The following is a 22,091-nucleotide window of genomic DNA, read 5'->3' on the forward strand; positions in this document are numbered from 1 at the left end:
GCATTTAACAGGTTTTAACAGAAGTCTCACGGAGTTTAACCAGGTTTAACAAATGTTCCAGCAACGCATAGTACAAAGGAGCGCGCTTAAGTACTCCAAGAGCAATCAGTCCAATGCGTCTCAGCCGGTGACAAGGGGCTGAGCCAGCTGGGCGCCAAGACAACCGTGCAGGACATGACAGAACCCCCCCCCCTTCAAGGGACAGCTCCTGAGTTCCCAAAAAGAAACAAATACCTTGCCCCCCAGAATGGGTCGACGCTCCCGATGAGGGCAACCCCACTCCCTCTTCCCAAAACGCAGGAACGGGGAGAGGCAGGGGCGGCAGGCGGACGAATCGGAGCGGCGAGCTGACGAATCAGACGTGTGGACGGGTGAATCAGGCAGGCAGACAGGTTGACAAAAAGGCATGGCAGGCAGAAGAATCGTAAAAGTCGGACTGGCGATCGGCGGAGTCGGACTGGCGATCGGCGGATTCGGACTGGCGATCGGCGGATTCAGACTGACGATCAGAGGAGTCAGACTGGCGAGCAGGGGAGTCAGACTGGCGAGCAGGGGAGTCAGACAGGCAAGCAGGGGAGTCAAGACAGGCGAACAGGGGAGTCAGACAGGCGAGCAGGGGAGTCAGACCGGCGAGCAGGGGAGTCAGACAGGCGAGCAGGGGAGTCAGAGCGACAGACGGATATGGGAGGTCGGCCGACAGGCAAGGCTTGGAAGCCAACAGGCGCGGCGTTGAAGCCAACAGGCGCGGCGTTGAAGCCGATAGGGACCTCGGACAACTCGGCCCCAAATCTTCCCAGAAACCCCATTCGAGGCACAGCAATGGCCACAGCGGGCGGGGCCGTCGTTCGAGTGGGCAGGAAAGGTGACGGCGCGGCCGGAGAAAAGACCCCAATTTGGCTGGTGTGAGCATCCGCTGGGTCCAAAACTGGCTGGAACGATTTGTCACACCCAAAATGGAATCTCAGACTCAATTGCGTTCGTTTTAAAGGAATCTTTATTGGATTGAGCTGACAGAGCTGGCTTTGGAAGCCAATGGTTGTCGGTCGCTAGCAGCGTTGGGCGGAACGGCAGTTCTGTTACAGGTACGCAGAATCAATACGTCTTAGCGGGCAGGTCGATGGCCAGGGCAGGAGAGTAGATCGTAAACGCGGGGCAGAAACAGCTCAGAACCGAAGGCAGGAATCAAAACAGGAGAGTAGTGTTTGGTACTTGGTAATCTGGCGAAACACACAGGAATACAGAAGTACGGTCTGACGTCCTGCTCTGGACGCTGACCGCTTAAAAAGAGAACGTCAGCCAATCAGAGAGCGCGCTCCAGCACGCCAAACGATTGCCACAGGTGTCTTCACTTTGGCAATCATGACACAATAACTAACATTTTGGTCTCTTCAGAGTTAAGGCGAAAAAAATTAATTGACATCCATTATTTTATGTCAGTGAGGCAGGACTCCAAATTTCCACAGTTTAGTGTGGCCGATTCCTCCATCTGAAGATATGGTTTAGTGTCATCTGCGTAGCAATGGAAACTGATATTATACTTGCGAGCAGGGTTGGGTAGGGTTACTTTAACTTGATTACTTTCAATTACTTTTAGATTACTCCAACACCAAATATGCTAATAAAAGACAAAATAAACTAAATATGAATAAAACATCATTTTTGCCGTTCCATGTATTCCGTTACTCCCCAAGCCTGCACAAAATTTAGTAATTTTATTCATATTTAGTTTCTTTTGTCTTTTATTAGCATATTTGGTATTGGAGTAATCCAAAAGTAATTGAAAGTAATCAAGTTAAAGTAAGCCTACCCAACCCTGCTTGCGAATAAATCACATAATGGAAGCATGTAAATGCTGAAAAGAACGGGGCCAAGTACTGAACCCTGCGGAACACCACAAGTAACACTGAAGGCCTCAAGATGTAATTTTACCATATTTAACACAGTGCGTCCACATACATTATATCATGGCATAGAGGCCAGCAACCAAATGGCATTATAATAACTCTGTAATAAAAGAAAGAGGGGGAAATGTGTACACCAACCTCTGAAAGCAAAACACTTCAAATTTCTTGGCTTGTGAAATCTTGAGAGCTTGCAAACGAACTTAGCCGAGACACTCCACATACATTTAGTCTCTGAGCTTCAAACCACTCGAAAATCTCCTAAATTTCATTGTACTGACTGGAGCCAGACATTCATTTATTTCTTTAAAATACCTATCGGACCTATTTTTACAGATCAGTTTCATGTGATGTACCCGCAACACTGCGCGTGCCTCATGGCAACACATGTTTAACCAAGTCAGTTAACTGAGCAGTCAAAAAAAAGCAAACAGAACCATAAAATCCCTGTTGTTTAATATCCCGTAGAGAAAAATTGACGCTAATTTGGGCTGCAGGCTTAAGGTACAATGTCACATTGGACTACCAGGGAAAATAAAAATTCCATCTGAACCAACACTATGTTATTAGAGGCATCAAGAATCCCTTGTACAAGTAAATGATAGGGAACTCTAAATTAAACCAGCGATACATATCCTTCAGCCATCGGCGGATACAGAGTAAGGATTAGTCTTCTAATTTCTGGATGAGAGTCCTAAATTATTTAAATAAGCTTCTTTAATGAGGTTTCCCATGTTTTGTGAATGAGAATTGTCCTGCAGGGGTATGTGAGCAACCACTGTCAGTGTGGTAGATGGCTGATTTTGCCAAACCCAGAGGAGTGCACATCTGAATGATGATGATTACATCCAGTGAAGAGTCGGATTGAGATGAGAATTTGTTTTTTTTTTTACCAAATTAAATAAACATATTACATTATAAATATTAATATATAATTGCTGACAAGAGTTAACCTAGTATACATGTATTTTTGGATTAAACCGATAAGAAAGAGTGAAGCATGAGCAATGTACCCGATGTCTAGCTTCAAAATTTTGCAGCTGGTTTAAAATGCAGCAGTGAAGTTTTTGACTAAGACAAGAAAGTTTGTCCCTCTCACTCCAATATTAGCCAACTTGCACTGGCTCTTTGTCCGCTTAAGATGTGCCTTTACTTTACTAACATACAAATGTTTGCATGAATTAGTCCCCTCTCTTCTCTCCGATCTGGTTTACTAGTATGTTCTTGCCTTAGCTTGGAAAAACCTGGTTTACTTGTGACTCCAAGAGTCAAGAAGAAATCTGCAGGCTCTTGAGCGTTCTCCATCCGTGCTCCGGTGCTGTGGAATGCTCTGCCTCTGGAGATAAGATCTGCAACTTCAGTGGAAGTTTTTAAATCTAGACTTAAGACACATTTCTATTCTGTAGCTCATGATTTATGCCAAACCCATACTTTTCTTTTCCTGTCCCTTCCGGCTGCCTAGTTGGTGGTGAAATGATTGAGAAGGATGTATCGGGATGAGTCCGCAGACCAGCACCTTGACCCGGATGAAGTATGTCATCGTCTGCATCTACTGAGATAGAAAGCTGCGTCGTTGCTGTCATGGACTTACATATTACCTATGTTTTTTATTGATGTTCACTACGTTTTGTGAATTATTACTCAATGCAACATCAATTGCATTCTGGTCATCCTGGAAGGGGGAGTAGCCCCTTCTTAGGGGTTCTTCTTTTCCTATGTTGAGGTTTTGAGTTTTTCATTGCCCGCTTGTTGGTTTCAGATCAGGAAACGGTGTAATTGTCTCCTGTGAGGTCTTTTGAGACAATTTGATTCAGGGCTGCACAAAGATCTGACTTGACTACAGTATTAACACAAATGGACATTGTTTTCTGCATTTAACTTTTGACATCAAACAAACGATCATTTAATTCTTGCCATTCACCGCAATCGATAAAGTACCATAGTGTCACGATCCTGCACCCTGTGTTTCTGTAGGTATCTCCTCTCTTTCTCGCTCTCCTTCTGTCCTCTACGTCTCATGGACTTACCTTATTTGGTCATTTACTTTGGGTTAATGTTTTCTTCTCAAAGCTTCAGTCACTTGTTCTGATTCTCTCTTATCTCGACCAGTTGTGGTTTTAGGCATGGGCAAGGCGGGCAGCCACCTGGGGCAGAACAACCCTCCCTAATAATAAATAATATGTTTTTTTGCATTATCTAACAACATATTACTTTTGCCTCCCATAAATAAAATGTTTACAAACATTCTCTGTTTTTATTTTATGTGGTTTGTCTTGCTGTGAGTAAATAGGCGCCTCATTTTGTTTGTAAGGATTAGTATTGGTTGATAAAGGGAATTGCAATAATAAATAGGGGGAGAAATTGGCTGAGGTTGATAGCTATGTAATCATCCTCTACAGAAACGGCATCTATCCTTGGATTGCATTTATGAGACACAAAATTGTGCAGAGTTGAGATTGAGTTCAGCCTGAGTTGAGCAGTTCAGCTCTTAGGTCAAGAGTCTGTGGTGTGATGGTAAAAACTCTACAGGAGGGGTTAATTATGTGGTTCCAGTGGTCATAGGTGACCCCCATTCCCAAACCTGCTGACTAGTTATGAGAATTGCTCACCGCTTAGGTCATGGTAATTTTTATAAGATATTTCAAAATGTAAACAACTAGATAAAAACGAGGATGTCCAGTTCCACTGTTTTTCAGACCTATACCAGTACTCTGGTAATCAATGACACCGATATCGTATATAAAAATGGTACAGAGTAAAACAAAACAAAATTATGATGATCAATACCAGTATACTTTTCCTTGAAATAAATTGTGATTTATTATTTCTCTGATTTACAGTTGCTGATTTCAGAAATATGAACCTTCAAAAAGGGTTTCCTGCACTTAATCGTTCATATACACAATTGTTCAAAACACCCCATAAATTGTTCATGTGGTAGATTACTGTTTTAGCTCGTTTTTTTAATGCAATATCGACAGATACTGTATACTGGCCAATTTCCAGAAACCAGCACTTAAATCTTCTAATATTATATTGTGTTTGCTCATCACATTATAAGGCTGACAGATGATAAGAAAACCCAGAAAAAGACTGAAAACAATTTAGCTGGTCAGAGAAGCTATAAAATAGACGTTCCTTTGAGCCAGTCATGTATGTGGAGAATCACCCCATCCTGCACTCTCAGATCTTCTTCTTTCCTCCATCTCATCATACTCGCTGCCTGTATCAGCTCCATGGGGAATGGAGCTTCCAGCTGTTCTGCCTCCCAGCTCTGGGATTGTTACCACGTGACCTCCAGAATTCCACCACCCTAACCATCTTCAACTCCGGACTCAAAATCCACCTCTTTAGACTTGCCTATCCATAATAAAGTACCTCACATGCCCCCCGACCTTTTAACTGTACTTTGTTTTTATTTTTTGTATTTATAACTTGTTTTATTCTTGTTTTATATTCAGTGTACAGAAAACTTGGGTGTCCTGAAAGACCCTTTGAAAAAAAATGTAATATTATCATTGTCACATTTGTGGGTGTGATTAAACAGAAAAAGGAGAATTCTTGTTCTAAGAAGTTGAGGCTATACCATTTGAGAAATTCCCAAGTAACTAAAGATCTCTCAGAAGGGTGTGTACTACTCCCTTCAGAGAAACGCACAGAGAAGTGGGAGATCCTCATGCACAACCAAGCAAGAGGATAAGTACATTACAGTCTTTAGTTTGAAAAATAGACGCTTCATAGGTCCTCATCTAACATTCTTGTTAAGTAGTACTCGCACAACACCGATGTCAACATCTACAGAGAAGCGGCAACTGCGAGACTGCTGGCCCTAGAGTGGAAAAGAAAAATACATATGTTTGATTAGTCGACAAATGAATATGATTAATCAGGACAAAAGGACGGAAAATACATCTGATAATTCGAAGTGCGACTTTTTCAGGAAAAAAATTTGTCTTGGAGTTAATCAATCTTGGTTTGATGTCTTTGTACCCTTCAGTTTGCAACTGTGCCTCTGGGCCCAAATTCTGCAACATTGGCTCCAGATCATCCACAAGCACGACCTGGCACCACTAAAATGTGGAATGACGGGCAATGCTGCAATATGCATTCAACATCTTGCCTCCAGTCAGGCTAACATGCCATCTGAACGGCTGAACTGTCACAGCTGCTTCCTCTACAGGCCCTCCAGAGCCTAGCCTATTCCCCGCAGCATTTTCGAGTTTGCCGAGTGCAATAGTAAATAAGGGATGGGAAAGCGGCGGAACTGGGCTCAATCAGCCTGTGCTGCATTTAACAGCAGCTGTCATATTCCAATGGAGTTTGGAACATATGGCCGATCAAGTAAGTAAGTGCTGGCCGGGTATATACTGTAATCCCTTGGTTATCGCGAAGTAGCGAGGTCCCACTGTATATGTTATAAGAAGCAGCAACATTTGAGACACATTACTGTAATGTGGACACAAATTATTTTAACATTTATTATCATATTCACAAGAAAAAAAAGAAAAGAAGATGTCCACTGATTCCAGCATTCCTGATGACTTTTAAGTCCGTCGACCTAAATGACTAATAATGACAAACATAGTGCACCTGTGTGTCATTAAGGCCCCATTGCGTACTATTTGACTGCTAGATGGCACTATGTTGTATGGTACGAGCAAAAGTGATACATGGCACAGTGTGGCGGCAAGATGCCAGACAACCATGGAGCTGAATTAAGAGGGGATTCCACAGCGTAAAAGAAATACAAATTTCTCGACCTATGATCTTTTTATAATGTACTTTTCCCTTTTATTCCTATCAATTTTTACTGGATGAAAGTTTTTTGTACAATAAGGAGGAACTAAATATTACGCACTGTCCCTTTAAGTCTCAGTTCGATTGCATCTACTCTGTCATGGGCTATGAGGTGTGGGAAATGGTCAAATAACACACCAGGCAGGTCCGGGATAAAGTTGTGGAAAAGTTCAAAGCAGGAATGGGGTACAAGCACAATTCGCAACATTTACACATCTCCCGGAGCACTGTACACATCAAAATGGAGCGAACCTAAGACCACTGAAAATCTAACAAGACCTGGCCATCACTCTAAACTTTTGGCCCAAACAAAGAGGTAACTAATAGGGGAAGCAACCAAGGGACCCATGATTACTGTGAATGTGCAGGCATACAAAGCTGAGATGGGACAATCAGTGCATAGGACAACTATTAGTCGTACTCTGTATAAATCCCCCCTTGATCGAAAAGTGGCAAGAAGAAAGCCCTTTCTAAAAGAATAACGTGAAAAGGCCCGTTTAGCATTTGCAAGAAGCCAAATGGGAGACAAAAATAACATGTGGAACAAGGTGCTCTGGTGAGATGAGACCAACATTGAACATTTTGGGCTGAATGCAAAGTGTTACTTTTGGCATAAAAGTAACACTGCACATCAGGCTGAAAATATGATTCAAACTGTCACACATTGGGGTGGCAGCATCACTCTCTGGGGTTGCAAACAAACAATCACATCAAACTTTAAGAAACTGGAGTGGTTTTGTTAGGAAGAATGGACAGATTTCTGTTTCAAGATGTGCAAAAAATATAGAGAAATACCCCCCCCAATAATCCCTTGGTTATCGCGGTTATATTTTAGCAAGGCACTGTGATTTCTCTTACTTTGCATAGTGTTTAATATCCAGAAGAGAAAAACTATTTATCATTGACTTAAGATCAGGGATGTACCAGACCAATACTGGTACATGTTTTCAACTTTGAAGTTTTCACCGATAACAATACCAAATACAGATACTTGTCCGGAAGTACTTCACTTGACCTGAACCATTCAGCATTCCAGCCTACTTTAATAGAAAATGGAGATTTGACATTGATAGCTGTAAATAACAATAAATGTTGCCATTTTTTCATGGTCACTGTGTTTTACTTAGTTACCAGGAAAAAAAAGACTACTTTTAACTAAACTTGTCGTTATAGTGATCTGGCAAAGTTTGTGTTTAAGAAAAGAGATCATTAAAAATTTTACTTTTGGAGAATGGTCACTTATAGTAATATTCTCTATACCACACTCTACTACTGTATGCATATGTTGTCTTGAAATGTAAAAGTAATCAATTCTCGAGTAGCTGCCATGCGGGTTTGAATAGAAAGTATAGTCTTTAGTTTGGGGATTCTTCTCTCTCCATGGATCTATCAATCCCAATTCTTTAGTTATGTTATTTAACATCCTCGACGTCTTTGTATTTGTTCCGTGTACTGAAGGATACTTGTCCACTTTGCAATTCTGTACAGTGTTAAAGTCACCTCCTATAAGTAACATTCCCTTCGCACAGTTGGTTATTACTTTAGCTAATACTTGAAAAAATGTCCCCTTTTCCTCAATTGGTGCATAAACATTCATTATTGATATTTCCCAACCGGCCATTGACCCTATAATCATTATATATCGCCCCAGATTGTCCTTCACTTCTTTTTCGACTTTAAACGCCACCCCTTTTCCAAGTAAAATTGCTACTCCCCTCCTTTTACCATAGGATGCGTAGAACACCTGGTTCACCCATTCTCTTTTTAGCTTCTTATGTTCAATCTCGGTCAAATGTGTCTCTTGTAATAAGGCTATTGAGCTCTGCAATGTCTTGAGATGATTCAATATCTTTTTTCTCTTGATGGGGTGGTTTAGCCCATGTACATTATATGAAACAATATTTAGATTGCTCATGCTTTGTATTGAGTCTCACTGATTTTTGAAGCATACAGAAACACTACATTCATTACTAACACCTCCATTGACAAAACAAACCAAATTACTAACAAACATATTGACAAGCACACATAATTTCCCACCAAAAAGAAAAAAAACACACCCAAAAAACAAAAACCCATGTCTTCCAAGAGTCCAATTGGAGAGTTGTGGCTACCCTCCTGGAAATATGCACTCAGTGCGTGAACAACTTTTGTACCGTCGTCCAGTTATAACTAACTAAATATTTTAAAGTAGCTCTATGCCAATATGTATACATACATTGTTTTAATTTAAAGATAACAATTTTACTTGGTATTTTACTTACTTCTAACTTGTTGAATTTATAATAGAAAGGGCATATATGGTCCTTACTCTTTCTCCCCAAATCCGAATATGGCTTCGTTTTGCTCCATAGGAGCTAGTAAGTCACCTTCTATGATGGGGGTGTTCCCTTGTCTTCCTCTCGATTCCGGTCACTGTGGTCCAAATGTTCTTTGACAACATCTTTTGCAGTGTCTCCGTGTTGTCCTCTTCCACTTCGATCCCCATTCCTTTTAGCAATGTTGCTGCCTCCATCAGTGTAGAGAATGTTCTTATTCCTGAGTCCAAAAACATCTTCAGCTGGGCGGGATATGGTGATTGTGCCTTTACGTTCTTTTCCTTTAACTTTTTGATAACGTCCCTTACTTGTTTCCTCTTTTTTTGGATTTCTGTGGTGTAATCTTGGTTGAAGTAAACGGTCTTGCCTTCGTACGTTGTCTTCTGCTTCCATGCTTCTTTCATTACGGATTCTTTAACTATGTAGTCGGTGAAACGTACGATAATTGCCCGTGGCAGTGCTTTACCTTGAAACTTGTTCCCCAGTGAGCGGTGTGCCCTCTCAATGCGCACATCCATATGCTCGGTTGTCGGAATGTTCGATTTAATAAAGTTTGTTATGAAGCCGATTGTGTCTTTTCTCTCGGCACCCTCGGGAATCCCATGTATCCTAATGTTGTTCCGTCGTGATCTCGACTCCAAGTCCTCACACTTTGTTGCTAGTTTGGTGGTTTGTTGGAGCAAGGAGACTGTTAATTGCTCTAGTTTTGACGTTCGCTCTTCCGTGTTAGCATGTAGCTCCTCCATGCTTTCCACCCTCCGCTCCAGCAACACAGTGCGCTCCAGAAGTTCTTCGATGCTCTTTTCCAGTCTTGTCATCGCAATCTTGCTATCCCTTGCTGCTTCAGTGTGTTCTTGCCGTAATTTACGGATTTCGTGGAGGATGGCCGAGTCACGTCCCTCGTCGACCGATGCCATTCCTTCTGCTCCCTCGATCTTTTTCTCCTTAGCGCCCTTTTCCTCGACAAGTTTCCCCTTCTTGACCATGTTTTGTTGAGAATTAAGTTTAGACAATGAACCCCATTTTAGGTATTGGAGGATGAATGTATCTCTCCTCTCAGATAAAAACGTAGTACAGGAAATAAAACAGTGTATAAAAGAATATTTCCAAATCAATGACAACAATGAGGTTTCTCCAACAATATTATGGGAAGGAGGGAAAGCTGTAATAAGGGGGAAATTAATAGAAATATCGTCCCGGCTGAAACGAATACGCTTAAAGAATCAGAAGGAATTGGAGGATAAGATTAAGGAACTAGAAGAAGAACATAAAAAAACACCAAATGAATCCAGATTACAGGTATTAAAAACAACCAGAAGCAAATTAGATGAACTTTTGACAAATAAAGCAGAAGGGGCTCTGCGCTTTGTGAACCAGAGATACTATGAAATGGGCAATAGAGCCAGTCGACTGCTAGCCTTCCAACTTAAAAAGGCCCAAACAGATAGAATTATATCACAAATAAAACATCCTATCTCTAAACAATGTTTAGTAAAACCCAAAGGTATAGCAGAAGCATTTGCAGATTATTATAAAGAATTATACAAGGACTCAGAAAATGACTTAGATAACTACACGGCACAAAACTTTTTAGGAAAACTACATTTACCAACACTAACAGGGGGGGATACATTAGAAATTATTCGCCCCATTACAAAACAGGAAATACAAGATACAATAAATAACTTAAAAATAAATAAATCACCAGGAACGGATGGATTCCCGGGGGCTCTACAAAAGCTTTAAGGAAGAATTAACACCAGTACTGCAGAAAGTATTTAACTATGCTCTAACAAAAGGAGATCCCCCCAAATCATGGTCGGAAGCCATCATAACAGTCCTGCACAAAGAAGGAAAAGACCCAATATTGTGTGAAAGCTATAGACCAGTTAGTTTACTTTGTAATGATCTAAAAATTCTTACAAGCATACTGGCAAAAAGAATGCAGAAATTTATAGCGAAATTAACTAGAAATGATCAAACAGGGTTTATTCCGGGAAGGCAGGGTGCAAACAATATTAGGAGGATACTAAACATAATTACGAGCACAAAATCTAAGACCCAACCCTCGATGTTACTGAGCTTGGATGCACAAAAAGCTTTCGATAGGGTGAAATGGAGCTTCTTACATCAATCACTTATAGCTTTTGGCTTCCCTCCAATATTTGTTGAATGGGTGAAAATTATCTATAAAAATCCGAAATCTCGTCTTAGAGTAAATGGTCACTGTTCAGATTTCTTTGAAATCAAAAGAGGAGTCCGGCAAGGGGATTGCTTAAGCCCACTCTTGTTTGCAATAAGCATAGAACCACTCGCAGAATCAATTAGACAAAATGAGCAAATAAGGGGGATATTGGATGAAGGAGGAACAGAACATAAAATATCATTGTTTGCAGACGACCTGTTGGTAATGCTGAAGGAACCTTCGTTATCAATACCACCACTGTTGGAGAGCCTTAAAATATATGGAGAAGTAGCTGGGTATTCAAATAATGAGAGCAAATCAATAGCAATGATGATATCAGGAAAATGTCCAACAGATGTGATTGAAAGGTTTGATTTTAAATGGACAAATAAAGGGTTTAAATATTTGGGGGTGACCATTACACCACATTCCACACAGCTGTTTGATGCAAATTATGGAATGTTGATAAAAGAAATAAGGAAAGATTTGGAAAAATGGGAAATTTTGCCCTTAAGTCTTATCGGCAGGATAGAAACAATCAGAATGAACATATTACCAAGACTATTATTTCTGTTTCAATCCCTTCCAATTCTGATCCCGGCATCCACATTTAAAATGTTAAATAAGTTAATAGCAAAATTCCTTTGGCAAAACAAGAAACCTAGAATAAAATACAAAACCCTGTTAGCTCCTAAAGAAAAGGGGGGCCTAGACCTACCCAATATTAAATATTACTATTGGGCAGCTCAAATTAAAGCACTCATCTTGTGGATTACTACAGACAAAGATGCGATATGGGTGGACATGGAGCAACGATCTTGTCCAAATATGCTGGTGGAATTGTTACCATACATATCAGTCACGAGGTGGAAGAAATTAAAAATCCAGAATGAATGGATTAAGGGAACTATTAAAACTTGGTCAACAATACAAAAAAAATTAAAAATATCAAGATCTGTGAATAGGGCTACCAAAATAGCGAAAAATCCAGATTTTAAACCTGGGGGTATGGAGGTAGGGTTTCAAAAATGGGCCCAAAAAGGACTGATGTTGATTACCCAAGTATTGGAAGCACAGGCAATGAAATCATTCGAACAACTCCAACAAGAGTTTGACCTACCCAGAAATGATTTTTACAAATATTTGCAACTAAGGCATTACCTCCAGAAACACGAGGAATGGGGGAAAATATGTAAGGAGCCAACTAAGGTAGAGGAATTATTAATATCGTATACAAAAGGACAATCAATAAAGGGGGTTATATCAAAACTATATAAAGCCCTGAGAATGGATCTCAGTAATGAGGACATGGCAGTTAAGGAAAAATGGGAACAAGAAACTAATGTAGCGATAAAAGACAACGAATGGGAAAAAACATTGAAAGAGGGACACAAAATAACCAACAGCCCGACATGGAGGGAGTTTGAATGGAAAGTAAAAATGCGATTCTTCTATACACCCTCTATCACTTCAAAATATAAAAATACCTCAAATCTATGCTGGCGTAACTGTGGGGGGGTCGGTGACTTTACGCATATTTTCTGGAATTGCCCTGTAATATTAAATTTTTGGAGAAGTATCCAGAGAGAAATCAAATTAATCACGGGCTGGGAGTTGCGGTTGGACCCAAAGGCTTACGTAATAGGAATTTTGCCAGAAGAATTACTATCTGGTCAACAGAAATATATACTAAGGGTAATGCTTCTGGTAGCAAAGAAAATGATCACAGTGTCCTGGCTGAAACCACAACCTCCTGACATAAAACAATGGAGAGACAAATTAAAGCAAATGTACATGATGGAAAAAATCACTGCAAGACTTCAACTGAAACTTGACCAATTTGAGAAAAGATGGAAGCCTATCACACAAATTTTACTTGATGTCTAAACACCTCCCCCTATTTATTATGTGCGTTTTTTTTTTTTTTTTTTTTTGGTGTATATTTTGATTTATTATTTTATATATATGTATATATATATATATATATATATATATATATTTTTTTTTTTTTTTTTCTTTTTGTATGGATGTATTGTATGAACATTTATTCTTCCTTTCTATTAATAGTATTTTTTTCTTCTTTGTTGTTTCTTCTGTTATTTATGAGTGTGTCAAGTGTATATATTTTGTGTTGATGTATGATGGAGGAATCAAACCTCTGTCAAAATTGGTGTGAGAAATAAAAAGTTAAAAAAAAAAAAAAAAAAATTTACTTTTTGTATTTGTTTTTTGCACAAGTAACAGTCCTCATCGTTAAAATCATTACAAAAGAGACCAAAACCGTTCACACTGAAAAATTATGGCACTGCTTCTTTTAAATCTGAACTCCCTTTGTTAACACTGTACACCGAGGCTGCAAAGACATTTTCTTTGGCATTTTATGTTAATGGCAATAAAGACAATCTTGAATCTTAATCAAATTTCCAAATGGATTTCATTTGCAATAAAATGTGAATGTTTTGCTATCTTTTATAAATCAATTTTTGTCCTGGATGAGATTTCCAACTGGGATTCAAGGAGTTTTTTCATTGCTTTACCATAACATAGATGCCAACCTTCTGACATGAAAAAGAACTGGGTTTTTTACTCAAGTGTAAAACACTATCAGCCTCCAAAATGTTAAAAAAGAAAAAACAACAAATGCTTGCTTGTTTGAAACCGGGGGGACAGACTGTTACCAAAACGCGATTGTTGGAGCAGTTCATTTATGCATAAAGACATAGTCTCACTTCAGAATAAAGCAGCTGTAGAGTAAAATAAGAATTTAAAAGAGCGGTAAAAACATGTTTTTTTAATTGTTAGGCGTTTTAAGGGGAGAAAAGTGGTTGTCTAATCTGTAAAGCAGTACTGTAGTGTTGGTAAGTATGCCGTTAATATACAGTATTTAGTTTTTTTGCCTTGAAGTCCAAGGCTGAAAAGTAGCAATATGACAAAAACTAATACAGTGGAACCTCGCTACTTTGCTGTTCCACGTTCGCGGGTTCAGAGCTTCACGGGTCTAAAAAATAATAATTATAAAATAAAATAATTAAAAAAAAAGATATATATATACATATTTTTTTTTAAAGCATTTTTGATGGGGCGTCGCTACTTCGCGGATTTTCACTTTTCGCGGGTGGTTTTGGTCTCTATTGAACGCGATAACCGAGGGATTCCTGTATACTCTCTCATACATACGACTATGTTCTCTCACACATACTATCACACTCATATTACTATACTCCCCCACACACTATACAATAGACCAGGGGTGGCCAACCCGGTCCTCAAGAGATGCTTGTCCTGCATGTTTTAGGGGTTTCTCTGCTCCAACACAGTTGATGGCAATTTTCAGCTTGTTAGCAAGCTTTGTGAGAGCGTGATAATGATCCAGGTGATTGGAATCACCTGTATTGGAGCAGAGAAACTCCAAACACATGCAGGACATGCGGCTATCCTGCTATAGACTCTCACTGGCAATATATTACTCTTTCATGCACACTACTATTCTCCCTCACACATACAACCATCCTGTCATACACAGACTACTATGCTTTCACACAAATACCACTATACTATTAAACATATACTTTTATTTCCCCACACACACACTAAACTATAGACTCTCACTGGCACTATATTACTACTCTCATACATACTACTTTATGATCTTAAACATACTATTATACTCTAATACACACAGTGATATAGTATCACAAATACTACTACACTCTCATGCACACACTACTTTGCTTTCACACCTACTACTATACTATCACAAACATACTACTATACTCTCATAAACACTTGTTCAAATTTAAATAAAAAAAACATTACTGGCAGATACAGAGATGAAGAAAATGGGGTATGAGTGATACGAGAGATTGGGGATAGTGTGTCTACAGTAGTAGTATGGTTAACTTTGTGTTATTGTTGCTATTGTTATATCATAACTGTTATTATTAATATTATTACAATTGTTGTTATATCATTGGTGTATTTGATAGGGAAGATGAAGGGGTAGGGAATATAAGCATTTGCTTCTTACTACTCCTTTTCGAACATTTTCATTTCATTTCATATTATGTATCATTATTTTGTTGTTGAGTTATTGTTTTTGTTCTGTTTTTATTTTAATGTTCGAATAAAGTTTTCATTCATTCATTCAACACTATACTAAAGACTCACACACACTATTTCACTCCCTCAAAAACACTACCATGACACCCCCGCCAAAAAACAACAACAACAAAAAAAACACTACAATAGACACTCAGAGAGTACTATTCTTTTTCACACACCATTAAAATGGCTATTACTACATCCCGTGTAATGATCACCTAACCTCTCAGTGGCATTGCACGCTGATCTGTGGGTGAGTCAATCTCCAAATGGGAATTTAAAGTGTCTTCCTGTTAGACCAAACTAACGTCTTGTTTAATAATTCATATTACAATGGGCCATGTATGAGATTATACTAGTATGTGTGAGAGAGAATATAAGTAAGTGTATGAGAGTATGGTAGTATGTGTGAGATAGTATAGTAGTGTGCGCATAAAAGTATAGTAGTGTTGTGAAAGAGTATAGTAGTAAATGTGAGAGTATAGCAGTATGTGTGTGAAGACATGGTAGTGTGTGTGAGAGAGTGTAGTAGTGTGTGTATAACTGTATAGCATGTAATTGTGAGAAAGTTTTATTGTACTGTGTATGAGAGTAAGGTAGAATTTATCAAATAGTATAATAGTGTTTGTGCATGGCTATGACTGTGTCTGTATAAGAGTGTAGTTGCACATGTGCAAGAGTACGAAGTTATAGATGTGAGAAAGTATGATTTACTTCTGAAGAGGCCTCTCATACAATAGCGCTGATTTACCTAAAGCAACTGTAGATTGCGACCTGGTTAATCGCAAAATGAGCTGGTACGGTGTGCATTATACCAAACTGGTTGATTTTGCCCCATTTGTTATAGAAAACTGCCAGAAGTAAAGCTCTGTATCTTTTAAACTTGTAATTTGATACACAATGCACAGTATGGTGTTACCTTGACACAATGCAATACAGTACAAAAATATACAGAAGGGACCTGGGTCTCTTTAGTTGAACAAAATCAAATAATGCACAAAGTACACTGCAAAAAACATCCTTAAATCAATGACATAACATTTTGCTCATTTAAGCTATATTTTAAAGTTGTTTCTGTGTACTGAGGATAAGCGGTGCAGCTGATGAGATGAGATGAGATGAGAACTGTAGATTGCGACCTGGTTAATTGCAAAATGAGCTGGTACGGTGTGCATTATACCAAACTGGTTGATTTTGCCCCATTTGTTATAGAAAACTGCCAGAAGTAAAGCTCTGTATCTTTTAAACATGTAATTTGATACACAATGCACAGTAAGGTGTTACCTTGACACGATGCAATACAGTACAAAAATATACAGAAGGGACCTGGGTCTCTTTAGTTGAACAAAATCAAATAATGCACAAAGTACACTGCAAAAACATCCTTAACTCAATGACATATCATTTTGCTCATTTAAGCTGTATTTTAAAGTTGTTTCTGTGTACTTAAAAATAGCAAAGCTATCCGCCATCTGACATTTACGTTTATTTTGTTATTTTACTATAAAAATAAGTCAAAATTGCTTAAAATAAGCAAAGTTTTGTGCCAATGGGGTGGTTTTTTTGGAGTGCACTCTAAATTTATTGAAGAACAATTAACAAGGTTTGCTTGGAGATTGAACATTCTCTTAACTATAATTTTCTGGACCAGAGTTGATACAAAAAATCAGCAGTATAGTAATTATTGTTTCAACTTCAAGTGTGTCCAAATAATATCTGACTCTAAATGGTATGTTTTTTTCGCATTTCAGAACAAACCTAAAACCATTACTTAAGAGGATCCCAGTTAATTTCTAAAATGAAAACAAAGCTTTTGTTCCATTTTACCAGGTATCAAACCGACTAGTGAAGTAAACAAAAATATAAGTGCAACCAACCACACAGGTATGATTCAAATACAGTACTCCTTTGTTTCCTGTGGGTTGCATTCCAAAAAGTCCCACAATAGTCAAAACTCGTAAACTACCACTAAAAATACTATTCGAGAACAAACCCAATTTACAGTCTTAAGGATTTGTTTAGTATTATTTTTATTTATTTTTTACAAATAACATATTTGCTGTCAAATTGCTGCTTTGTTGCACAACTGTGTGGATTAAGGAAACAATCCACCTCACTTTACATAATACTTGTACGTGAAAGTTATGGAAAACCACATTTACCTTCCAGTTCTGACCTAATGAACAAAGCTTCAGGGAGCGCTAAAGACCTGCATGAGCTTCCAGAGCAAGTTTAGCGGGCCGATAAGTACAACTTTGTTGGCGATAAAAAGCTTCTTCCTCTTGTAAGCCAATCAAAATACGGAACACCATGAACGATGAAAATCCGCTAAGGAGCGATAAGTAAACCGCGATGCAGCAAAGGAATGACTGTATTTGAAAACTACAGCTGGTTTCAACTTCCCCCAAAACACACACCAGCTCACCCTGTTCAATTCAAATGCACCCAATAAATTTACTCACCCAAAAACATATCAACTCAGAGTTACATTTTGGTTAGGGGTTGGTTCAAAATATGGATGTAAAGATACTCATTGTTATAAATGAATAACAATACGTTAGTCAAAGGGGAATTACATATGTGTGACTTATGGATTTTAATAAGGAAACATCCTGACATGTCAATGTGCTCGCATCAATTGCAACAGACTAGATAATACATTCGACGGGATAGTCACACAGGTAAAAAAAAAAGGATTTGTGTTGGGGCGGGCTGAGGGAGGTGCGGGGTGGTGTATTTGGTCATACGGGACTTATGTCAACGACTGATTAAGGATTTGTTGTTTTCCCAAGGGAATTTACAGGGTGTTCTAAAAGTCTTGGGCACATTTTAACAAATAATAACCCCCCAGAAATTAAGGATATAAAAACACCTCTGGTAAATTTAGAATGGTTATGATCTCAATTTTTACTGAATGTTCAAAGATATTTAATGTAAATATCATTGGTCACACGGTGGACATCATGGCGATAGTCGAATTCTTGCCAAACGCGTCCCAGCATTGCATTGTCAGTGGTTGCAACAGCTTCTGTTATTTGTGTCTTCAGCTCAACCATGTCACTTTGGATAGGAATCCTTTTATAAATTCCCACATTCACTTGGTGTAAAATAAGAGTGGCCAGGACATCAGTTTTTGATCTTTCCGCTTCTTGCCAAGCGCCTACAAACTTTACAGACTTTCTTTCTGCTTTTCGGCCAAATATTTCACTATTTATAGAATATGATTTTCTTTTTTATGCCATTTCATTTTGCTGCACTTTGCCGAAATGCCCACTTTGGTGCTGAAGTGTTAAGTTCGGCTCTTGAGTCAAGGAAGTCAGCCAGGAGTAAACCCGAAGCTGCGCACTTCAGCAGAAATGGACACTTCGGCGCCAAAGTAAAGCTTCAAAATGACTTATCTGTCAAAGTAAAGCTTCGGGTTTACTTAAGGCCGAGCCCCTCAAATCAAGTTAATAGGTCAGGTTCAGGCTTATATACCTGCGGGCCGGGCAGGATTTTTTTAGGCCCGATCTTACCTCTAATTCTTATTAATTTTTTGTTTTGAGACTTTTGGATATTGGATTCAAGACATTTTAATGCCAATTAAGGCACTTATTTTTAGAATATTGAATTTAATGCCTTTTAAGAATTTTCAACGATCAGTGAGAACCCTGAAGAATTTGACTACTGGCAGCATGTTTTTCGTGTGACCAACGGTGCTCACATTATACATCTTTGAACATCCCATCTAAAAACTGAGAGTAAATGCTTTCTGAATTTACCGTCTGTGTTATTATATCGTTGATATTTATTGAGATATTCAATGTCAAAAGGTGTCCAAGACTTTTGAAACAGTCTGTATTTTTATTTTATCATTCTTTTTAAAATCTAGGTAGCACAGGGCAAAGACGAATACTCCATGACAAATAGGTGGGATGGGAGTATTAAGCTTTTAGCAAAGTTTTTGTGTTTCTTTCTGTCCGTATGTTGTTCCCTCTCACATCCTCCAGGCTTCTCCTCCTTGCCGTATAACTTGTCCCTTTTCTACTTTTTAAGCTGTTTTGGCAAAAGAATTGAGCAGCGGCACCTGGAATCTGCACACAGAGTCTTGGAACACAGTCAAAGGATGCTTTGTAAAGTAGTGCGGCGATGGTGAGGAGTCAGTGGGCAGGAGTTGGTGGGGGAGAAACATATTTAGAATTCTATCTCTTCAGAAATTGAGACAGCCTCTCCCAGCTCTAGGCTTCGTACTTTGTCCCTGTCGTCAGGATGTGATAGATGAGCGTCATGGAGAACACCATAGCCAAAAGCTGTGCAGCAAAAGGGAGGAAGACAGGATGTTAAGCATGTTTACAGCGTGATGTAAGTGGGCACATGCACATATTTCCACACAAAATAACTCCCATCGCAAAGCATAGTCAGTGCAGAGAAACGTGGGTGCAAGCTTTAGTATAATAAGTAAATAGAGATGTTCTGGAAGGCAGGGAGCTGTTTCTTTGAAGTTTCCATTACCCAATCTTTGAGGACATCAAAGGGAGTCGCAAAACCTATCCTAATACTGTTATCTGCTGAAACAGGGAGATCTTAGTACTGCATACCTCACCGTGAACTCAGTGAAAAATACCCTAACTGCTTTGAAAATGACACAGTAGATTAGTGAGTAGCCTGTATTTAAATTGAATTTTACACTGTTTTGTTCCAATTAAGTACAACATGCATTAAAATTAGGCTACACAATATCAGTACCGTATTTATTTGTGTATAAAGCGCACTTGTGTATTACGTTGCACTCCTAATTTATAATATAGAATCGTTAAAAAATTTTTTTTACCACTTTTTCTTAGCTCAAACTAAGGGTTGTAAGAGACAAACGCGGTTGTGCGTCCATGAATAAAATCCATTGACAGTGTAAACTATGAACACAATACCAACATAAAATGTACATGTCCTTCAAAGTCCAATTTGTCACCAGATAAACCAATGAGTTATTTATATCTTTCAGGACGACTTTGTTTTCTCCATACTCCAACATTTGTTTCTTGTACCTTGACTAAAAAAAGTGTGGTAGTGGGATAAAATGTAATGCCTCTTCATATGTCATCCATATCACTGGTGTTCTAGTTGTTAGGATTCGGCCTGCATTCGATTCGCGTTGCATTCAATGTTTTGCGATTGTCTCATCTTATTAGCCGTACCGCTTATCCTCATTAGGGTCACGGAAGGCTGGAGCCCATCCCAGCCATCTCCAGGCAGTGGGCAGGGGACACCCTGAATGGTTGCCAGCCAATCGCGGGGCACACAGGGACAGACAACTCATTCGCTCATTCACACCTAGGGACAATTTGGACCGGCCAATTCACCAGAAATGAATGTTTTTGGAATATGGGAGGAAACCAAAGTGCCCGGAGGAAACCCACGCAAGCACGGGGAGAACATACAAACTCCGCACAGGAAGTCTGGAGGTGGATTTGAACCCACGAGAGGTTCCCATGACATGAACTGTGCCGCACAAGCGCTAATTACTGTGCCGCCGTGCTGCCCGTTTTGATCTTTGATCAACACTTAGGCGATAGGATTACCAGCCCGGTAGCCTAGATGGTAGGGCGCCCGCTCTGAGACTGGGAGGTCGCTGGTTCAAGCCTCGGCCAGTCATACCTACAGACTTACAACATTGGTACTCATTGCCTCCCTGCTTGGCGCTCGGCATTAAGGGTTGGAATTAGGGGGTTTGGTCACCTAATGACTAAAATGGCTGCGCCCTGTTTGGCAGCGGCTGCATCGTCTCGCTACAGTTTAACTGTACGGGTCAGGTGTATCGACATTTCGTTCTGTGTGCATGGTTACAAAGAATGACAATAAAAGTAAATTCTATTCTTTCTATAAAGATAAGTACAGGGGGCTCCTCTACATATGCTCTACACTCGTAGAGGTAGGAAATGTCTTTTGAGCAACATAAGAAATATAATCCAGGTTACAAGAATTTGAATGTTTTTGGTTAATATCATCTTCTTTATCGTATTACTGCATTTCTATGTTCAGTTACTATCTGAATGGGTTTTTATTGATCCGGAAAAATGTTTTATAGCTATTTGGGGTTAGCTTGGATGAGTTTGGTAGGGCAGGAACGGATTAACAAGTTTTTAGTGATTTCTAATCTGGAAAATGTGTTTGATATATGACAAATTCTAGATATGAGCCCAATCTGGGACAGAATGTCATATGTAGAAGGGCAACTGTATTACAAATACAAATACCTAAACATACACAGTAAATCTACTGAGATTTTTCTGGAAACATCCAGAATTTTATGTACAGTGGAACCTCGGTTTTTAAACGCCTCTCAGTTCGAACAAATCGGAGTCCGGCCAAAAATTTAGAGAAATTCTTGCTTCGCTGTTCGGTCAAAAAATCGGAGTTCGAACGCCGGTAATTCGTGAGTGCGTATGCTAGGGTGCGATGCTGAGCGGCGTACGGGTGTAGATCGCTCTTTTTGTGACCAACTGTTATTGCGTGCGGACGTGCTTCGTTTTGCTTTCGCTTTTAATATAGGTGTACAAAGTGTTTTAGCCCCTAATTATGCCTCCGAAGAAAGTCAGTGCAAGCAGCAAAGTTGCTACAGGTGAAAAAAGTAAAGAAAAGTAGTGCGTACAACCATTGCATTTAAGAAAGAAATAATATCAAAATATGAAGAAGGTGTGCTGATCTTGCTAGGGAATACCCCATCGTCCACCTGCGCCTTCTGGTGACCACCACAAAGGTAAGAAATCCTATTCATAATTCTTTTCTTTATCCTTTTTTTTAATTTTTACA

General features: G+C 39.2%; 1 protein-coding gene across 2 annotated transcripts in view; it reads right to left on the bottom strand.

The window, feature by feature from the left end:
• Positions 1 to 16,251: 16,251 nt before the first annotated feature.
• Positions 16,252 to 22,091, bottom strand: part of LOC148363353 (tetraspanin-9-like) — a 407,202-nt gene continuing 401,362 nt past the window's right edge. For both annotated transcript variants that reach the window (XM_088341017.1, XM_088341016.1), the window contains one exon: positions 16,252 to 19,591. In XM_088341017.1, coding sequence (XP_088197143.1) covers positions 19,520 to 19,591 — 72 coding nt within the window. In that variant the 3' untranslated portion in view covers positions 16,252 to 19,519. The remainder of the gene's footprint in view (positions 19,592 to 22,091) is intronic.

The sequence above is a fragment of the Urocampus carinirostris genome, chromosome 7 (genome assembly GCF_059441175.1).
Source record: "Urocampus carinirostris isolate Australia breed hairy pipefish chromosome 7, RoL_Ucar_1.0, whole genome shotgun sequence".
Taxonomy (NCBI): domain Eukaryota; kingdom Metazoa; phylum Chordata; class Actinopteri; order Syngnathiformes; family Syngnathidae; genus Urocampus; species Urocampus carinirostris.